General features: G+C 37.7%; 1 protein-coding gene across 6 annotated transcripts in view; it reads right to left on the minus strand.

The window, feature by feature from the left end:
- Positions 1-371: 371 nt before the first annotated feature.
- MCMDC2 (minichromosome maintenance domain containing 2) overlaps positions 372-20597 on the minus strand; it is a 41333-nt gene continuing 21107 nt past the window's right edge. For all 6 annotated transcript variants that reach the window (XM_086336716.1, XM_086336720.1, XM_086336717.1 and 3 more), the window contains 5 exons: positions 17397-17563; positions 16716-16895; positions 12734-12876; positions 6235-6344; positions 372-750 (listed from right to left, as the gene is read on the minus strand). In XM_086336716.1, the coding sequence (XP_086192842.1) occupies positions 584-750; positions 6235-6344; positions 12734-12876; positions 16716-16895; positions 17397-17563 (767 nt within the window). In that variant the 3' untranslated portion in view covers positions 372-583. The remainder of the gene's footprint in view (positions 751-6234; positions 6345-12733; positions 12877-16715; positions 16896-17396; positions 17564-20597) is intronic.

Here is a 20597-nt window from a genome sequence, read left to right on the forward strand (position 1 = left end):
TTTCCAAAGCTTTTTCTTATCCTAAAATTAGGGTTTCTAAAACAATGTAATAGACATGACAATATCTAGTAAAGCATGAAAAGTTCTTAAATTGAAGGCTTTTGGTTATATAAATGCTGTTGTTTACCCATCAATTTGTCAAGTTCACAAATTTTTAAAAAATGGTTTTAACTTTGTAAATATTTAAAGTGTTACTGCCATCTTGAGACAAATAGGGGGAACTACACAAAAACACAAAACTTACCTTTTTTTTTCCATTTCTTAGTTTGTAACATTCTTTATATTTTAATATGTGGGTCACTGGTATACTAGGCTAACCAGAAGTTCTTTCTTTTAATAAAATTCTCCTAACATAAATTGCTGCTGCTGGCTTTGAGATTTGGATTAGTGTTTATTCCATTAGCAATTTGAAGAAATATATTTTAAGATGACATTCTAATGTGTCCTACACAATGTAGGTACATTCTAATGTAGGTACATTCTAATGTATGTACACACAAGATTGCCTGAAGCATCACTTAAATCATTCACACTTTTTTCCATTGCTTAAAAAGGAATGAAGAAAAAAAAGTTTCCTCACTGCCTATTCATCACTAGCAAAAATAGCTGTCCCAGGTCCATATGTAGCAATAAACTGCTGGAGCTGTTGTTGGCACTCAGTCAGATAGACATCCCTTTGCTCTAAATAGTCTTCATTATACTGTTCAAATGGAAACACTGCATTTGGAGCAACACAAAATACAGCGGCCCCTAAGTGAAGAAGGAAAAAGTAAAAATGAGAAATACTTAAAATGCTAAATGTGAAGGCATACTTTCAACAAAAAAGTTTATGCCTGCATTAGGTTGCTAGGCAGAAAAACAATAATTGGTATTGATTTCACTTTAAATAAAGAAGCCTCAAATGGGCAGTTGCACTGCCTGAAAAACCTGTTTCTCTTCTAGCACACTTTATCTCCCCCCCTACCCCACAGTGACTATTATATTCCATTCTGTTCCCCTCAGACCGAGGCCTTTACCTTCACACATGCTCCAGATCCCATCCTCTCTCACCTTTTTAAAGACTTCACACTTCTTTCTATAGTGTCATTAGTTTACTTTCTACTGCACGTCATATGAACTATTAGCTTCCATCTTAAAAAAATCCCTTCCTGGACCACACAACCTTCTCTAGCTAATACCCTTTATTTCTCTCTTCATCTTCATAGTCAAACGTCTCAAAGTTTGTGTGTGCTATCTCCATAGCCTCACTTTGTACCCCACCTAAATCCCAACTCCATTGAAACAGCTCGAATCATGACCGTCCACAACCTCTAGATGCCAAATCTGATCTTCAAATTCTCAACACATGATACAGTTGACCACTCCACTCCTTTATTGAAAGACTTTTTTCTTGACTTCTCTAATACAACTGCTTCTCAGTCTCATGAGTTAGCTCCTCCCCCTCAACTCCTTTTCTAAATACTGGAATTCTTCAAAGGCAGTCCTGTGGTTCTCTGTATAGTCTCTCTCTCAGTGATTTCATCCACTCCATGGCTTTGAGTACCATCTCTGTACTGATGATACGTAAATTATATTTCTAGTTTAAAACTCTCTTCTAAACCCCAGATTATTGTATCTGTCTATTGATATCTCTCTAGGATGTCTTAAACGTGTACCTATAATTTGATTCTCCACCCTTGACCCAACAAGCTGGGTTTTGAAGAGGTAGAGGAACCAGAGATCAAATTGCCAACATCTGCTGGATCATCAAAAAAGCAAGAGAGTTCCAGAAAAAACATCTATTTCTGCTTCACTGACTATGCTAAAGCCTTTGTGTGGATCACAAAAACTGTGAAAAATTCTTAAAAAGATGGGAATACCAGACCACTTGACCTGCCTCCTGAGAAACCTGTATGCAGGTTGAGAAGCAACAGTTAGAACTGAACATGGAACAACAGACTGGTGCAAAATTGGGAAAGGAGTATAACAAGGCTGTATATTGTCATTCTGCTTATTTAACTTCTATGCAGAGTACATTATGTGAAATGCTGGGCTGGAAGATTCACAAGCTGGAATCGAAATTTCTGGGATAAATATCAATAACCTCAGATATGCAGATGATACCATTAATGGCAGAAAGCAAAGAGGAACTAAAGAGCCTCTTGATGAGGAGAATCAAAAAGCTGGCTTGAAAGTCAACATTCAAAAAACTAAGTACATGGCGTCCAGTCCCATCACTTCCTGACAAATAGAAGGGGGAAAAGTGGAAGCAGTGACTGATTTTATTTTCTTGGGCTCCAAAATCACTGCAGATGGTAACTGTAGCCATGAAATTAAAAGACGCTTGCTTTTGGGGGAAAAAAGCTGTGACAAACCTAGACAGCATATTAAACAACAGAGACACCACTTTGCCAACAAAGGTCCATATAGTTGAAGCTATGGTTTTTCCAGTAGTCAGGTACAGATGTGAGAGCTGGATCATAAAGAAGGCTGAGCGCCAAATAATTGATGCTTTCAAATTGTGGTGTTGGAGAAGACTGGAGAGTCCCTTGGACTGCAAGGAAATCAAACCAGTCAGTCCTAAAGGAAATCAACCCTGAATATTTACTGGAAGGACTGTTGCTGAAGCTCTAATACGTTGGCCACCTGATGAGGAGCCAGCTCATTGGAAAAGACCCTGATGCTGGGAAAGACTAAAGACAAAAGGAGAAGGGGGTAGCAAAGGATGAGATGGTTAGATAGCATCACCAACTCAATGGACATGAATCTGAGCAAACTTCAAGAGAGAATGGAGGACAGAGGAACCTGGCATCCTACAGTCCCTGGGGTTGCAAGAGTCAGACTTGACTTAGGGATGGAACAGCAACAACAACAACTGGACCCAAGCCTTTCTTTCTAGTCTTGGTAAATGGCAACATGATCCACTCAATTGCTCAAGGCAGAAACCTGAGAGTTTTCTTTAATTCTTCCTTCTCCCCACTGCCCCAACTCCTAAATCCAGTTCACAAGCACAGGTATTGGTTTTTTCATCCAAGAAAAACATCGCTGAGTAGGGCTTATTTTCCTATCTTTAACACTTACGGACTTCTTAACATCATTTTGCTTAAGACTTAAAAAAGAATATACCTAACTGACACTCATTATGGAAACAAAAAGTAACTAAAGGAAAAACTTCACATAGCTTTATTTCCGTCAACAAAAGCTTTCTTAAATGCTTCAATAAAGTCTTGACAAATAGTTATCAAGTGAAAATAGCCATATTCAGTGACAGGAGTCCTGAACATTGTAGTACCATATTTCCTAAATTCAAAAACATACATTTTTATCTTCTTACTGAAATCTAGTTTTGTCTTAACATTTTGATGGTGATAGTTTGTCTTAGTAAAATTGGCAGCATTTTTTCTTAATAGTACATAATGTCTTAAATTTTATCAAGTATATTTTAAAATATAGAATAAGAGTGTAAAGATAAAGCAAATTACAAATAAAAATACATATCCTTATTTATTGCTAGTTGGGAACAAATGATTTTCAGTGAGTGAATGTGTTAGTTGCTTGATCATGTCTGACTCTTTGCAACCTCATGGACCGTAGCCCACCAGGCTCCTTTGTCCATGGGATTTCCCAGGCAAGAATACTGGAGTGGGTTGCCATTTCTTTCTCCAGGGAATCTTCCTGACCCAAGGATTGAACCCAGGTCTCCTGCATTGCTGGCAGACTCTTAACTGTCTGAGCCACCAGGGAAGTTCTTAATTCAGGATGATAATTAACATTTTCTGAGGGTCATGAAACTCTAAGACATACTCCACAAAACTTAATGATTCCTCTTCCTAAGCAAGAAGGTAGAAAGCAAATACATATACAAATTCACATGTAGCTTAGGGATTCACAAGCCCCTAAGGACTCTCTCAGTATCCATGGATCCTAGGTTAAGAATTCTTGATTTAGATAAGAACAAAGTTCTAATGGATGTCTGTGAAAAATTATTATAAATTGAATCTGAAGCAAATTAAAACACTAAATATATACACACAGAAAAGTCGGTGTTAATACTTCATTGCCCAGGGCTGGAACTGAAAATAGAGTAAAAATCTCACTAAATTGGAGTCGTGAGACCAGAAGGGGGAGCTCTCATACAGGTACCTCTCAACATCAATATAGATCCCAACAGGAAGAAACAAACCTTGCATCTCCAGCAAGAAGTGACACTACTCTAGTACCACCAGCAGGAGGAAGAAGATTTGAAAGATTTTTCTCCTTGCCTGGCAACAGCTCTGCCAAAGAGAGACTGTCACAATGTAGCTAATGAAAAGACACTAAACTTGGAACTCCCAGTTTTCTCCAATGGACTTTCTATTACAACCCTCCCAACTGTTTTTCTCCTCTATAGAAGAGTTTCTTTTTCTTTGCTTTACCAGATTTGCGATGTCCTGAATTGCAATTCTTTCCTGCTCCTGAATAAAAACCATTTTCCTGGTAAAATAACTGGCTGTTTTATTGTTATGTTAGCAGAACCAATGTTTGAAGGATGGTGTATCTCATCAAAATTAATGTCTCATAATAATTCAAATTGCCAATATCCACTGGATCATCAAAAAAGCCAGAGAGTTCCAGAGAAACATCTATTTCTGCTTTATTGACTATGCCAAAGCTTTTGACTGTGCGGATCACAATAAACTGGAAAATTCTTCAAGAGATGGGAATACCAGACCACCTGACCTGCCTCTTGAGAAACCTGTATGCAGGTCAGGAAGCAACAGTTAGAACTGGACATGGAGCAACAGACTGGTTCCAAATAGGAAAAGGAGTGCATCAGGGCTGTATATTGTCACCCTGCTTATTTAACTTCTATGCAGAGTACATCATGAGAAATACTGGGCTGGGTGAAGCACAAGCTGGAATCAAGATTGCCAGGAGAAATATCAACAACCTCAGATATGCAGATGACACCACCCTTATGGCAGAAAGTGAAGAGGAACTAAAGAGCCTGTTGATGAAAGTGAAAGAGGAGAGTGAAAAAGTTGGCCTAAAGCTCAACATTCAGAAAACTAAGATCATGGCATCTGGTCCCATCACTTCATGGCAAATAGATGGGGAAACAGTGGAAACAGTGGCTGACTTTTTGGGGGGGCCTCCAAAATCACTGCAGGTGGTGATTGCAGCCACGAAATTAAAAGATGCTTACTCCTTGGAAGGAAAGTTATGACCAACCTAGATAGCATATTAAAAAGCAGAGACATTCGTTTGTCAACAAGTCTGTCTAGTCAAGGCTATGGTTTTTCCAGTGGTCATGTATGGATATGAGAGTTGGACTATAAAGAAAGCTGAGCGCCGAAGAATTGATGCTTTTGAGCTGTGGTGTTGGAGAAGACTCTTGAGAGTCCCTTGGACTGCAAGGAGATCCAACCAGTCCATTCTAAAGGAGATTAGTCCTGGATATTCATTGGAAGGACTGATGGTGAAGCTGAAACTCCCATACTTTGGCCACCTGATGCAAAGAGCTGACTCATTTGAAAAGACTCTGATGCTGGGAAAGATTGAAGGCAGGAAGAGAAGGGGACGACAGGATGAGATGGTTGGATGGCATCACTGACTCAATGGACATGAGTTTGGGTAAATTCCAGGAGTTGGTGATGGACAGGGAGGCCTGGAGTGCTGCCATCCATGGGGTCGCAAAGAGTCAGACACAACTGAGCGACTGAACTGAGCTGAATAATTCAAAAAGAACTTTGTAAGGATAATTCTCTTTACTCTCACCTTTAACAGCTCTTTTTATATTTTTATTAGCAAAACCATAATAAGCTTCTTTGATTTCAGATAATTAAATGCTATAGTCACAGTATTATAACTAGTAATTCAGAAAAGGTGGTGATACAAGTTGATCATATTTTTTTTGGCTTAGTGTCTAATTCCACTGTAGGGTATTTGCTTGACAATTATATGTTGCATGATAATTTAAAAGGAAGATAAATTTAAAATCATTTCATGCATCATACTAAGTACTTTTTTTTCAGAATTTTCTAAGCAATGCAAAAGTTAAAGTATAGGAATAACCATGGACAATTAGGAAATTAATATCAAATAATGGTACGACCTGTAAACAATAATTAAATGTTTAAATTCAAACTGGACTTATCTTGTAGAAATTTATTATTCTTTAAAATAATATTTAATATATATGTAACATCTTAACAGATTAAGAATATTTAAGTTTAAATATAATTTGTAGTGATCATTAATAACTTAATAGATTACCATATTTCAGTGTTAGAGATGTTTCAAATAATAAGGCTGCAATTAGTACATCTTCTTTAAGCACTTTATTCCTTAAGTTCAGTCGAGCATGGGCTTCAGATAGGGAAACTCTAAAAGAAAATTGAGGCCAATCAAAATATGCTGATATTATAAAGAATATATATTTTGGCAGGAAAAAAACAAGATATGTGTGAACATAAGCCACCCTTAAAGATCAGCATATTCTTATTTTTAAAAGTTTTAGTTTCTTTACAAAGCATTTTTTTCCTACCAAGTTGAATAGACTGTTTCAGAATGAGGAAGTCTCCTGATTTGTTATCAGAGAATTGTCTTTTATCCTGGTTTTTCTTTATTATTCTACACATTACCCTCCCTAAGTTCTGTTCAGTTAAATACACAGCTAGAAAATTAACTAAGTATCTCTTATAGACACGTGCTTGGTCTTTTCTCCCAGTTCTTAACCCACTGGAAGTCCTCATAGAACCTTGAAATTTCTGTGTTGGAAGAGATTTTAGAGAGCAAATTACAACATCCCATCAGATAACTGAATTTTCTATACAGCATCCCAGGATACTTATTATTTGACCTCTTTTGAACTTACCCTAGGATTCACTCAGAATCGGGAAGCAATCCATTCCTTTATTATTTTTAAGCTAGCTTTAAGGCACTTGACGGAGAAGGCAATGGCACCCCACTCCAGTACTTTTGCCTGGAAAATCCCATGGACGGAGGAGCCTGGGCTCCAGTCCATGGTGTTGCTAGAGTCGGACACAACTGAGCGACTTCACTTTCACTTTTCACTTTCATGCATTGGAGAAGGAAATGGCAACCCAGTTCAGAACACTGAACATTCTCCAGTGTTCTTGCCTGGAGAATCCCAGGGATGGGGAAGCCTGGTGGGCTGCCGTCTATGGGGTTGCACAGAGTGGGACATGACTGAAGCGATTTAGCAGCAGCAGCAGCAAGGCACTTGAATGATTGTTGGATGTAGGAATCAGAAAATCTGAACTATGTCTCTAGAAATTTACTAGCTGTGTGAGTTTGTATGAATCATTTAATTTCTGAGATTTTTTTGAAGCTCTGCTATAAAATGGGGATAATAAAAATTAATAGGGTTATTGTGATTTCAAATAACGCATTTGAAAATTTGGGGACTCACCCACAAAGCTTATATAAATGTAAACTGAAATTGGTTTCACTGCAATTTACACCCACTGGTCCCTGTTTTGTCCTCTGGGATTTCAAAACAAATCTAACACTTCTTAAATGAGACAGCTCTTCAGATATTCAAAGACAACTTTTCTAGTTGCTCCTTAGTTTATTTTTTCCAAGATAAATATTCCTAGTTCTATTTTTCTTTTGGCCACATTCCACAGCATACAGGATCTTAGTTCCCTGACCAAGAAACCTGCACCCCCTGCTTTGGAAGTGTAAGGTTTTAACCACTGGACCACCAGGGAAGTCCCTCTTAGTTCTTTTAATATGTCATGTGACATGATTTTCATGCCCCTTATCATCCTGGCTGTTCTTCTTGTGACCAAATTTGGTTAATATTCCATTTCAGTACAGTACTAAGGTGTGATTTGATCAGTAGAGAAGACTTGGGGCAGAATTAGCATTTTCTCACTCTTGATACTATGTTCTATTAATACAACCGCAAATCACAGTATTATTTACGGCCCTATTACATTACTTATTCATATTAGACATAAAAATATGAAATCTCAAATCTTTTTCATATTAAGGCAGATCACCCCTTTCCCATGCATTCACACATGTATCAGGGAGGTTGGGACCTAATTAAAGACCTTCAGTTCAGTTCAGTCGCTCAGTCGTGTCTGACTCTTTGCAACCCCATGAATTACAGCAAGCCAGGCCTCCCTGTCCATCACCAACTCCCAGAGTTCACTCAAACTCATGTCCATCGAGTCGGTGATGCCATCCAGCCATCTCATCCTCTGTCGTCCCCTTCTCCTCCTGCCCCCAATCCCTCCCAGCATCAGGGTCTTTTCCAATGAGTCAACTCTTCTCATGAGGTGGCCAAAGTATTGGAGTTTCAACTTCAGCATCAGTCCTTCCAATGAACACCCAGGACTGATCTCCTTTAGGATGGACTGGTTGGATCACCTTGCAGTCCAAGGGCCTCTCAAGAGTCTTCTCCAATACCACAGTTCAAAAGCATCAATTCTTTGGCGCTCAGCCTTCTTCACAGTTCAACTCTCACAGCCATACATGACCACTGGAAAAACCATAGCCTTGACTAGATGGACCTTTGTTGGCAAAGTAATGTCTCTGCTTTTCAATATGCTATCTAGGTTGGTCATAACTTTCCTTCCAAGGAGTAAGCGTCTTTTAATTTCATGGCTGCAGTCACCATCTGCAGTGATTTTGGAGCCCCAAAAAATAAAGTCTGACACCGCTTCCACTGTTTCCCCATCTATCTGCCATGAAGTGATGGGACCAGATGCCATGATCTTCATTTTCTGAATGTTGAGCTTTAAGCCAACTTTTCACTCTCCTCTTTGACTTTCATCAACAGGCTTTTTGGTTCTTCTTCACTTTCTGCCATAAGGGTGGTGTCATCTGCATATCTGAGGTTATTGATATTTCTCCCGGCAATCTTGATTCCAGCTTGTGCTTCACCCAGCCCAGTATTTCTCATGATGTATTCTGCATATAAGTTAAATAAGCAGGGTGACAATATACAGCCTTGATGTACCCCTTTTCCTATTTGGAACCAGTCTGTTGTTCCATGTTCTAACTGTTGCTTCCTGACCTACATATAGGTTTCTCAAGAGGCAGGTCAAGTGGTCTGGTATTCCTATCTCTTTCAGAATTTTCCACAATTTATTGTGGTCCGCACAGTCAAAGGCTTTGGCATAGTCAATAAAGCAGAAATAGATGGGGTTTTTTTGGAACTCTCTGGCTTTTTCAATGATCCAGCGGATGTTGGCAATTTGATCTCTGGTTCCTCTGCCTTTTCTAAAACCAGCTTGAACATCTGGAAGTTCATGATTCACATATTGCTAAAGCCTGGCTTGGAGAATTTTGAGCATTACTTTACTAGCGTATGCTGCTGCTGCTGCTGCTAAGTCGCTTCAGTCGTGTCCGACTCTGTGCAACCCCATAGACGGCAGCCCACTAGGCTCCTCTGTCCCCGGGATTCTCCAGGCAAGAATATTGGAGTGGGTTGCCGTTTCCTTCTCCAATACATGAAAGTGAAAATTGAAAGTGAAGTCGCTCAGTCATGCCCGACTCTTAGAGACCCCATGGACTGGAGCCTACCAGGCTCCTCTGTCCATGGGATTTTCCAGGCAAGAGTACTGGAGTGGGGTGAGATGAGTGCGATTGTGCGATAGTTTGAGCATTCTTTGGTATTGCCTTTCTTTGGGATTGGAATGAAAACTGAACTTTTCCAGTCCTGTGGCCACTGCCGAGTTTTCCAAATCTTTCAGGATTTGAAATAGCTCAACTGGAATTCCATCACCTCCACTAGCTTTGTTCGTAGTGATGCTTTCAAAGGCCCACTTGACTTCACATTCCAAGATGTCTGGCTCTAGGTCAGTGATCACACCATCGTGATTATCTGGGTCATGAAGATCTTTTTTGTACGGTTCTTCTGTGTATTCTTGCCATCTCTTAATATCTTCTGCTTCTGTTAGGTCCATACCATTTCTGTCCTTTATCGAGCCCATCTTTGCATGAAATGTTCCCTTGGTATCTCTAATTTTCTTGAAGAGATCTCTAGTCTTTCCCATTCTGTTGTTTTCCTCTATTTCTTTGCATTGATCGCCGAGGAAGGCTTTCTATCTCTCCTTGCTATTCTTTGGAACTCTGCATTCAGATGCTTATATCTTTCCTTTTCTCCTTTGCTTTTCACTTCTCTTCTTTTCACAGCTATTTGTAAGGCCTCCTCAGACAGCCATTTTGCTTTTTTGCATTTCTTTTCCATGAGGATGGTATTGATCCCTGTCTCCTGTACAATGTCACGAACCTCTGTCCATACATTACATTTGTCCTATTAATTTTCTTGTTGCTAGACTAAAATAATAATTTGAGTCTGTGAAGATCTCTCCAGAGTTGCTTATTTACAAATTTGATTATCATGTTCCTGATGTCCTCACCCAAGCTTCTTCTAAAAATTTTGACCAGGACAGAATATATATATACATATATATATATATATATAGTTTTTCAGGGAAAGCAAAGAGCACTGTTCAGCTCCACTTCTCTAGAAAAGCATGAAAGTGAAAGTCACTCAGTCGTGTCCAACCCTTTGGAACCCCATGGATTATATAGTCCATGGAATTCTCCAGGCCAGAATACTGGAAAGGGTAGCTTTTCCCTTCTCCAGGGGATCTTGTCAACCCTGGGATCAAACCCAGGTCTCCCGCATTGCAGGTGGATTTTTACTAGCTGAGCCACAAGGGAAGCCCAAGAATACTGGAGTGGGTAGCCTATCCCTTCTCCAGGAGATCTCCCGATCCAGGAATCGAACTGGGGTATGCTGCATTGCAGGCAGATTAAGCATGGCTGGTGTTAATAGGTACCTGTCTATAGAAGCGGGAGAAAAAGTCAAGGTTTATGACTCTTCTGAGAAGTGCTTCATTTACTTGACTATTTCATAAGACCCATTTCCATCTCTAGTATTTATTTCTACAAGAGGAAAAGGTAGAGTTGTCATATTAAACTTAATTCTGTCTTATTCTTGGATTAGTAGAGTCAAATGTAAACTGAGGCTATGTGAGTTTAAAAATATCTTTTCAAGACAGAGGAAAAAGCAAATAAGATAATAGGGCTTTCAAACCTTTAAGCTCTGAGTATTTGCAATATTACTTCAGAAAACAGCATTATATAATTCTGTTTGCCATTTTAAAACATCACAGTTAATTTCTACCTTCCCTTTCTGTCGCAATTTTTTAGTTCTATGAAGACAGAGTTGGGGAAATTAACTAAACATATTTATCTCTTTTAGTCCTACACTTGACATTTCCTATCAGTCCTCCACTTGTCTTATTTTATACTGCAGTCATAAAAAGATATTTATTTATATAATAGATTGTTTTTACCCCTGGTCCTACTTCATAATTTGGGTTGAGATTACATATTAATCTATATCAAATGAAATAATGGTCTATCAACAGAGGACTGTTTAAATTATGGAATAGCCACATCATAACACAGTAAATCTGTAAGGGAGCTATTAAAACAGAATGAGGTAATTCTTTATGTGTTGATAGTAAGATATCATGATATGTATGCATGATTCCATTTGGGCAAAAAGAGAATATCAACATGGCTACATATGTATTTATGTATTATAAAAATATTTTTATATAATATGTTAAATAACATATTAATCTAAAATATATAACATTTAAATAAAATATGTACTTAATATACATCACATATTTAAACTATATATTTGTATATGCTAGTATCTGAATGGGTAATTTATGAAAGGACAGACAAAACCTCTTAGCAGGGATCATCTCCAGGGAGTGAGATAATCACAGGTAGGGTTAGCAAGGGACTTAACTCATTATTTTAGACTTTTCTTTCACTATGTCCATACTTTACTTTTATAATAAAAATTAGTTTTAAAAAACTTCTCAAGGAACAATAGTACTTGAGTGTACTAAAGTGTTTAAAAGTACAAAGAATAACATAATTTTTTTTTCTAAGCTCAACTATAAAATATCTAGAAAGTCAACTGACTCAATGGACATGAGTTTGAGTAAGCTCTGGGAGTTGGTGATGGGTAGGGAGGCCTGGGGTGCTGCCTCCATGGGGTCTCAAAGAGTCGGACATGACTGAGTGACAACTGAACTGAAGTGAACTGAACTGAACTGAACCACATTTACAAAAAATAATCATTTGCATTAAAAAATTCAGTCAGTGCATTTTTTTCAGATGTACCTGATACCAGGTATCCAATAAAAAGTAATTTAGTGAAAACAAATTGTTGGAGGTTCAAATGATGTAAGGCTATAACAGAAGAAATAATTAAGTTACCTTAAATTCTTTTGGAACAAAGTATATTGTAAATCAACCACCCAGCAATCAAAAAACAAGTGAGACAGTTAATTATACACATCATTTAAAAGTAAATAAAGGGGGCTTCCCTGGTGGCTCAGTGGTAAAGAATTTGGCTGCCAATGCAGAAGATACAGGTTCGATCCCTGGTCCAGGATGATCCCACATGCGGCACAGCAAGTAAGCCTCTGGATCACAACTACTGAGCCTGTGCTCTAGAGCCAGGGAGCCACAACTATTGAGCCTTCACGTCGCAGCTATTGAAGCCCATGAGCTCTTGAGTGCATGCTCCACAAGAAGAGAAGCCACTGGATTGAGAAGCTTGTGTACCTCAACTAAAGAGTAGCCCCCACTCTCTGCAACTAGAGTAAACCCCACACAAGGAGAACCCAGCACAGCCAAAAAAAAAAAGGTAAATAAAGATTTTTTAAAGTCAATAATGATTTTAAAATTGCATACTTACAAATATTTTAATGCAGATGCTGACAGTTTTGATCCACATATAGAATCTGTTCTGATTCTGCGACTTGCTAGGTAATAGCCATGAATCATTCTTTCTGCCTCCAAGCTGAATTCGACATTCAAATTTTTTGCAAAAGCAAGCAGCTAAATTGAAAGTGTGAAAATTCAAGAGATTCAAACTTTATTAAGAGAACCTATATTACAAAAATCCAAAGTATATGGTCATTTTATTTTTTAAAGTTTGCATACTTTATTTATATCAAAACTGATTTAAATATATGAGCCATCCAAAGCCACTGAGCACTTTAAATCATTTTATACTTACAAAGAATATTACAGTCTACCTAGAATAACCTCTTCTTCCCTCTTAGTACAGAAATGTTCTGTGCAATGTATTTGAATGACTATCAACTCTTTGCTTCCAGTGGAATAAAGGCTTACTCAGAGCCTTCTAGTGGGAGACAGCTCCCCTCAGAATCTCATTTCCCTTTGAATAGTCTTAATTCTCTGACAGTTTATTTCTAGAAAACTTTCTCTCATTGGCCTTCTTCCTTCCTTTTAAAAAACACATCTAAAGACCAGCGATGTGGGAAGTACTGTGTTAACTACTATGAAAACAGGCCTTGAAGACTCAGAAAGATTTTGGGTAGAAAATAAGCCTTCAACTTAATGATTATCACTGTTTTCTCTGAGTTTTGTGCTTTCTTTCTTTTTTTTTTAAATTTTATTTTTAAACTTTACATAATTGTATTAGTTTTGCCAAATATCAAAATGAATCCACCACAGGTAATTCCCAGTTCCTCAAGTCCTTATTCTATGACACCATTTCCAGACTTTTCACCATTCACCATTTCTTTTGTTTCTGTGAGTTGTAAAACCAGAAAAACAAGAGGAGGAAACAAAAGAGAAAAACCACCCATAATAAAGTTGCTATTAACTATTATATCTGTATTTTAAATATAACTTTTTAAAAAGATCTAGATATGGCAGTTCTATTTCCAGTTTTTTAAGGAATCTCCACACTGTTCTCCATAGTGGCTGTACTAGTTTGCATTCCCACCAACAGTGTAAGAGAGTTCCCTTTGCTCCACACCCTCTCCAGCATTTATTGCTTGTAGACTTATGGATTGCAGCCATTCTGACTGGCATGAAATGGTACCTCATAGTGGTTTTGATTTGCATTTCTCTGATAATGAATGATGTTGAGCATCTTTTCATGTGTTTGTTAGCCATCTGTATGTCTTTTTTGGAGAAATGTCTATTTAGTTCTTTGGCCCATTTTTTGATTGGGTCATTTATTTTTCTGGAGTTGAGCTGTAGGAGTTGCTTGTATATTTTTGAGATTAGTTGTTTGTCCGTTGCTTCATTTGCTATTATTTTCTCCCATTCTGAAGGCTGCCTTTTCACCTTGCTAATAGTTTCCTTTGTTGTGCAGCAGCCCAGCAATCCCACTGCTGGGCATACACACTGAGGAAACCAGAAGGGAAAGAGACACGTGTACCCCAATGTTCATCGCAGCACTGTGTATAATAGCCAGGACATGGAAGCAACCTAGATGCCCATCAGCAGATGAATGGATAAGAAAGCTGTGGTACATATACACAATGGAGTATTACTCAGCCATTAAAAAGAATACATTTGAATCAGTTCTAATGAGGTGGATGAAACTGGAGCCTATTATGTAGAGTGAAGTAAGCCAGAAAGAAAAACACCAATACAGTATTCTAACGCATATATATGGAATTTAGAAAGATGGTAACAATGACCCTGTGTACGAGACAGCAAAAGAGACACTGATGTGTAGATCAGTCTTATGGACTCTGTGGGAGAGGGAGAGGGTGGGGAGATTTGGGAAAATAGCATTGAAACATGTATAATATCATGTATGAGACGAGTCGCCAGTCCAGGTTCGATGCACGATACTGGATGCTTGGGGCTGGTGCACTGGGACGACCCAGAGGGAGGGTATGGGGAGGGAGGAGGGAGGAGGGTTCAGGATGGGGAACACGGGTATACCTGTGGTGGATTCATTTTGATATTTGGCAAAACTAATACAATATTGTAAAGTTTAAAAATAAAATAAAATTTAAATTAAAAAAAAAAAAAAAGATCTAGATATGTCCTGGGTGGGATATGTCCTGTCTTTATTTTTCTTACATTCCACAATTCCCTCCAGGCCTTCAGAACAGAACAATACTATCAATAACGTTGATAGCTCTCTCTAGGTTTTATGCTATGGGGTCACAGTGATAAGACAACCACATCCCCCTTCATAAAAGACCTGTTGTCTCTGCTATTGGGAATGTAGCACTGGGAGCCAGCACTGGCCTCCAGTTATCAACTTCTTCAACAGTTGCCTAATCTTGATGACTATATAATATAATTTTTGCTCCAGTTGACAGGTCTTCTCATAGTTTTCTATGTGTACTCATCTCTACTTTTATGTTTTTGCTCTTATTTTTAGCTGTTTTTTTTTTTAATGTCCATCCTTCCTGTCATTTAAATCTTACCTTTTGTTTTCTTTTTTTCCTTTTTGTAAAATTTAGCTTTAATTGGAGGGTAATTTAAATCTTACCTTTTCTTAAGGCCCAACTAAAGTCTCACCGCCTTTTGGGTTATTCCTAACTCTTGCATTCTACTTGATACCTTCCTTTCTGAAGTCATGCAATACTTATAGTCAGCACCACCTAACACAGCTTTAAATTGTCCCTTGTTTCATATATCTCAATTAAATGATAAACTAAGGAAGAAAAATGAACATTTCTAGGAGAATATAAAAGAACAGAAAGAGGCTCATCAATATTAAATACTCAGTAAATGCCTGACTAATAAATCCATAGACTTTTTTGTTGTTGTTTTTCAGGGAAAGACTGGGCAAAAATTTTTCCAGGTTATTAGCATGTCTATATCATTTAGTACCCCAGTTCCTAAAGACTAATTGCTTTTTTTTATACACACTAAAACAAATGAAAAGACCTTATTTTATAGTAAATATTGTTCTTTTTCTGTTTTAATCTATGTGAATAAACTCCACCTTTCAACCTTTTATCCATGCAATTTGGGCTACAAAAAATGGCAGGTATGAACAAAAAATTTACTGACCTGTGGATTCCCGCTTCCCAATGTTACAGGCCATTTAGCTATCCTACACAGACACTTTAACTCTATTGTGGACAGATTTCTCAACAGTTAATATTAAAAGGGCTTCACTTGTAAATACTTGAGTACCTTTAATAGCTATGAGAGTCATTACTAAATTTGCATCATCCAACTTTCAGGTTCTCTGAACATGCCACACATGTTTTCAGGTCAAGACATTAAAATAAATGGGTTTGTGAGTCATGATAGATACTCCCTATAGTCAGAACTATTCCCTTTGAATAGTCTGTAAAATGTAAAAAACTGTGTATCTAGAAAGCCTCTCATCATAATGTTTTATAAAAATATTCTATTTTGAATGTTTTAATGGAAAGATAAACCATGGTGATCTGATTAGTGATTCAAAGAATAAACTCAACATTTTAATATCTATGTCCTTATAGCTTTTAATTTAACTAATCTAAAATATTTTCTATACAATGTCCTTAAAATTCTTAAAAGCTAAAAGCAAACTGAAATAAAAGAAAATTCTAAATAAGGAAAACTGAATGTTCAAAGGGAGTTTTATTTAAATTGAGAAACATTAGCACAAATATTGGAGAAGGCAATGGCACCCCACTCCAGTACTTTTGCCTAGAAAATCCCATGGACGGAGGAGCCTGGTAGGCTGCAGTCCATGGGGTCGCTAGAGTCAGACATGACTGAGCGACTTCATTTTCACTTTTCAGGAAATGGCAACCCACTCCAGTGTTCTTGCCTGGAGAATCCCAGGGACGGGAAGCCTGGTGGGCTGCCGTCTATGGGTCGCACAGAGTCAGACACGACTGAAGCGACTTAGCAGCAGCAGCACAAATATTCATGGCACTCATTTTTTCCACCTTTACCTTTTCAAAATCTTCAGTTGTGAACTGTTTAGAAGCTAAATAAAGCAGCCCTTCAGGATCAATAGCTTTCTTTAAAGTATGTTGCACAGTTGGAAGAAGTGGGTGGCAAGGAGATGATTCACTGCAGTTAATCAATAATGCAAATGCCTCTACAAGATTAGCTGGAATTAAACTGCAATCCTACATCAAACAAAAATGTAGAAAGTAAATATTAAACACTGGCATTTTCACAAACACTTTAAATAATAACAAAATAAAATAATTATTAATTTATTATTTCATAATTTAATGTAATTAACACTATAGTGATATAATTATATTATAATTTAAATAATAATTATAAATAATACTTCATTTAAAGTGATTCCCAAATAGCATGGGATCTTTTTGGTAACAAATTTTTTAAAATGCTCTTTATTGAGTATTTTCTTACACATTATTCATGAAAACCTCCCCCACTACCTACTCAAATAATAATTTCTAGTGAGCTGATACCTGCTTTCTATGACTAAAAAATGAAAAATTGCAAACAACTGTGTCATTATTTAGTTCCAGGATCTGAGTAAGACAGAAAGTAAGCACAGAAATAAAACATTAAATTGTTATTAAAAAATTGAGACTAAAATCCATGACTAAATTCCTTGAACAATATTCTAACAATAAAATACACATATACTTTACCATCTGACCAATTAGCATATTGGTTTTCTGTATATTTCTCCTTGAAGGTGAATCCATATCAAGAAAAGACCAAAAACTGCACTGAACTGGAAAAGTCATTTGTTGATCCACATCATCCCCAAACTTCTTTCCCGAGATGTAGACTGTGATGCTTCTACTTTCCACAGCTAAGTCAAGAGACATTATCCATTTGTTACTTAAGTTCACTTTGGTCAATATAGCTACAAATTAATAAATATTATTATAATGAATTTTATGACTTAAATTTTGGATAGCAAAGATACAGGAAAACTTCATGGTTTTGCAGGATATGGCTAAATTAGAGGATTTGCCATAAAAAGAACAAGGCAAGAAAAATATTTGAATGTTTCTGTATCCCCTGATGATGAGAACCATTAGTCCAAAGCATGAAGCTAGAATTGTGGACTGGAATGAATAGGCAGAGGGTAAGGAGACTGGTTGTATCATGCAGGTTACAAAGGAGGCTGAAATTAAGCAATGTTCTTTTTTTTTTTTATTTTATTTTTAAACTTTACAATATTGTATTAGTTTTGCCAAATATCGAAATGAATCCGCCACAGGTATACCCGTGCTCCCCATCCTGAACCCTCCTCCCTCCTCTCTCCCCATACCCTCTCTCTGGGTCATCCCAGTGCACCAGCCCCAAGCATCCAGTATCGTGCATCGAACCTGGACTGGCGATTCGTTTCATACATATTCTACATGTTTCAATGCCATTCTCCCAAATCTCCCCACCCTCTCCCTCTCCCACAGAGTCCATAATACAGTATACTAACGCATATATATGCAATTTAGAAAGATGGTAACAATAACCCTCTGTAGGAGACAGCAAAAGAGACACTGATGTATAGATCAGTCTTATGGACTCTGTGGGAGCAATGTTCTTTTCTGTGGGGAAAAAAAGAAAGCAGATCATCTAAGTCAAGAATGAAAGAGGATAAGATTGTGAGACAATACACACAATCTGGTATTTTGCATCTGGTTCTTTAGGGGTTTTTTTTGTGGGGTGGAGGGTGGGAGGTTCCTGGTGGCTCAGTGGGTAAAAAAATCTGCCTGCAGTGTGGAAGACTCAGGTTTGATTCCTGGGTTGTTAAGATCCCCTGGAGAAGAGAATGGCAACCCACTCCAGTATTTTTGCCTGGATAATTCCATGGACAGAGGAACCTGGTGGGCTATATATAGTCCACGTGGTCACAAACAGTTGGACATGACTGAGTGACTAACACATACATTTTGTTTTTTAAATTACTGACCTGTAGGAATTGTTTCTATGTTCTAGGTATATGTCCTATGTCAAATATATGTATTGCAATTATTTTCTTTTCCTTTATTTGCCTACTCACTTTTTAAATGGCCTTTTGATGTGTATAACTTTTTAGTTTTGATGAAGTCCAATTCATCAATTGTTTTCTGTTAATTGCTTTCTGGGTTTTGTCCAAAAAATCTTTGCCTACTCTGGTGGCACAAATGGTAAAGAATCTGCCTGCGGTGCAGGAGATCACGGTTCAATCCCTGGATAGGGAAGATCCTCTGGAGAAGGAAATGGCAACCCACTCCAGTGTTCTTGCCTAGAGAATCCCATGGACAGAGGAGCCTGGTGGGCTGCTGTCCGTGGGGTTGCACAGAGTCAGACACAACTGAAGCAACTTAGCATGCATGCATGCGTTGGAGAAGGAAATGGCAACCCATTCCAGTATTTTTGCCTGGAGAATCCCAGGGACAGAGGAGCCTGATGGGCTGCCGTCTGTGGGGTTGCACCGAGTTGGACACAACTGAAGCGACTTAGCAGCAGCAGCAGCCAGTGTTCTTGCCTGCAAAATCCCATGGACAGAGGAGCTTGGCGAGCTACAGTCCATGGGGTCACAGAGTCAGATATGACTGAGCATGCACACAACATACCCTTAAGTCATAAAGATTTCTCATGTTTTCTTCTAGTAGCCTTATAATTTAAGTTTTTACATCTAGGTTTATGATTCATCTGTAATTATTGTGTATAGTTGTGAGGTATGAACAAATATTAATTCTTTTCCAGATGTTCCATCATCATTTGTTGAAAAAACTTTCCCCATTTTCCCCATTGTTTTGATGTTGTGATCAAAAATCAGTTGAACATATGAGTGTGAGTCTATTTTTGCAGGCAGAGGCAATATGCTATGTCTCCTGTGTATTGCTGCACGTGCTTGCTGGCATGCCAGGAATTCAAGGTCCTAACTTTTCTTTGCCCAATACTTATTTTTCCATATCCTTGTTAGTTACAAATCTGGCTCAAATAGCATTATCCTAATACCAAAATCAGATAAAAGATATAACAAGAAAACTACAGACCAATAGCTCTTATGAATACACAGGCAAAAATTCTCAACAAAATATTGCAGATTAATTCAATGATGTATAAAAATAAGTATATATCACAGCCAGTAAAATTTATGTTAGGTATGCAAAGCTAGTTCAACATTTGAAAGTCAATTAATGTAATCCCTATAATATTAACAGGCTACAGAAGAAAAATCACATTATCATGTCAATAGATGCAGAAAAAGCATTTGGTAAAATTCAACACCCTTTATTTAAAAACTCTTAGTAGATTAAGAATAGAAGGGAACTCCTTCAACTTGAAAAAGAACTTCATCAAAAAACCTACAACTGACATCATACATGATGGTGAGAAACTTGAAACTTTCCTATTAAGATCAGGAACAAGACAAGATCATGATGTTCCTTTTCACCACTGTTTTTCAACATCATCTTGAACGTCCTAACTAGTGCAATAACACAAGAAGAGGAAATAAATCTGGAAGGCAAGGCAACCCACTCCAGTATTCTTGCCTGGTGAATTCCATGAACAAAGCCTGGTGGGCTACAGTCCATGGGGTCACAGAGTTGTATACAACTGAGCAACTAACTCTAACTAATACAAATTCATGTATTACAACTGAGAGCAAAGGCTTAAACAGTACATTTACACATTAAATTCCTGTTTTTATTTATCAAGGTAAAATGAGAAGTGTCATTTAATATAATTTCTCTATTTCTAAAACCTGTACAATATAATCTCTATTGTTAGGTAAGTCCTAGGCTTCCCTGGTGGTTCAGATAGGTAAAGAATCGCCTGCAATACAGGAAACCTGGGTTCGATCACTGGGTCGGGAAGATCCCCTGAAGGAGGGCACAGTAACCCAC

This window comes from Bos grunniens, chromosome 14, assembly GCF_055505025.1.
Source record: "Bos grunniens cultivar Pamir isolate PY7600 chromosome 14, Bosgru_T2T1.0, whole genome shotgun sequence".
Taxonomy (NCBI): domain Eukaryota; kingdom Metazoa; phylum Chordata; class Mammalia; order Artiodactyla; family Bovidae; genus Bos; species Bos grunniens.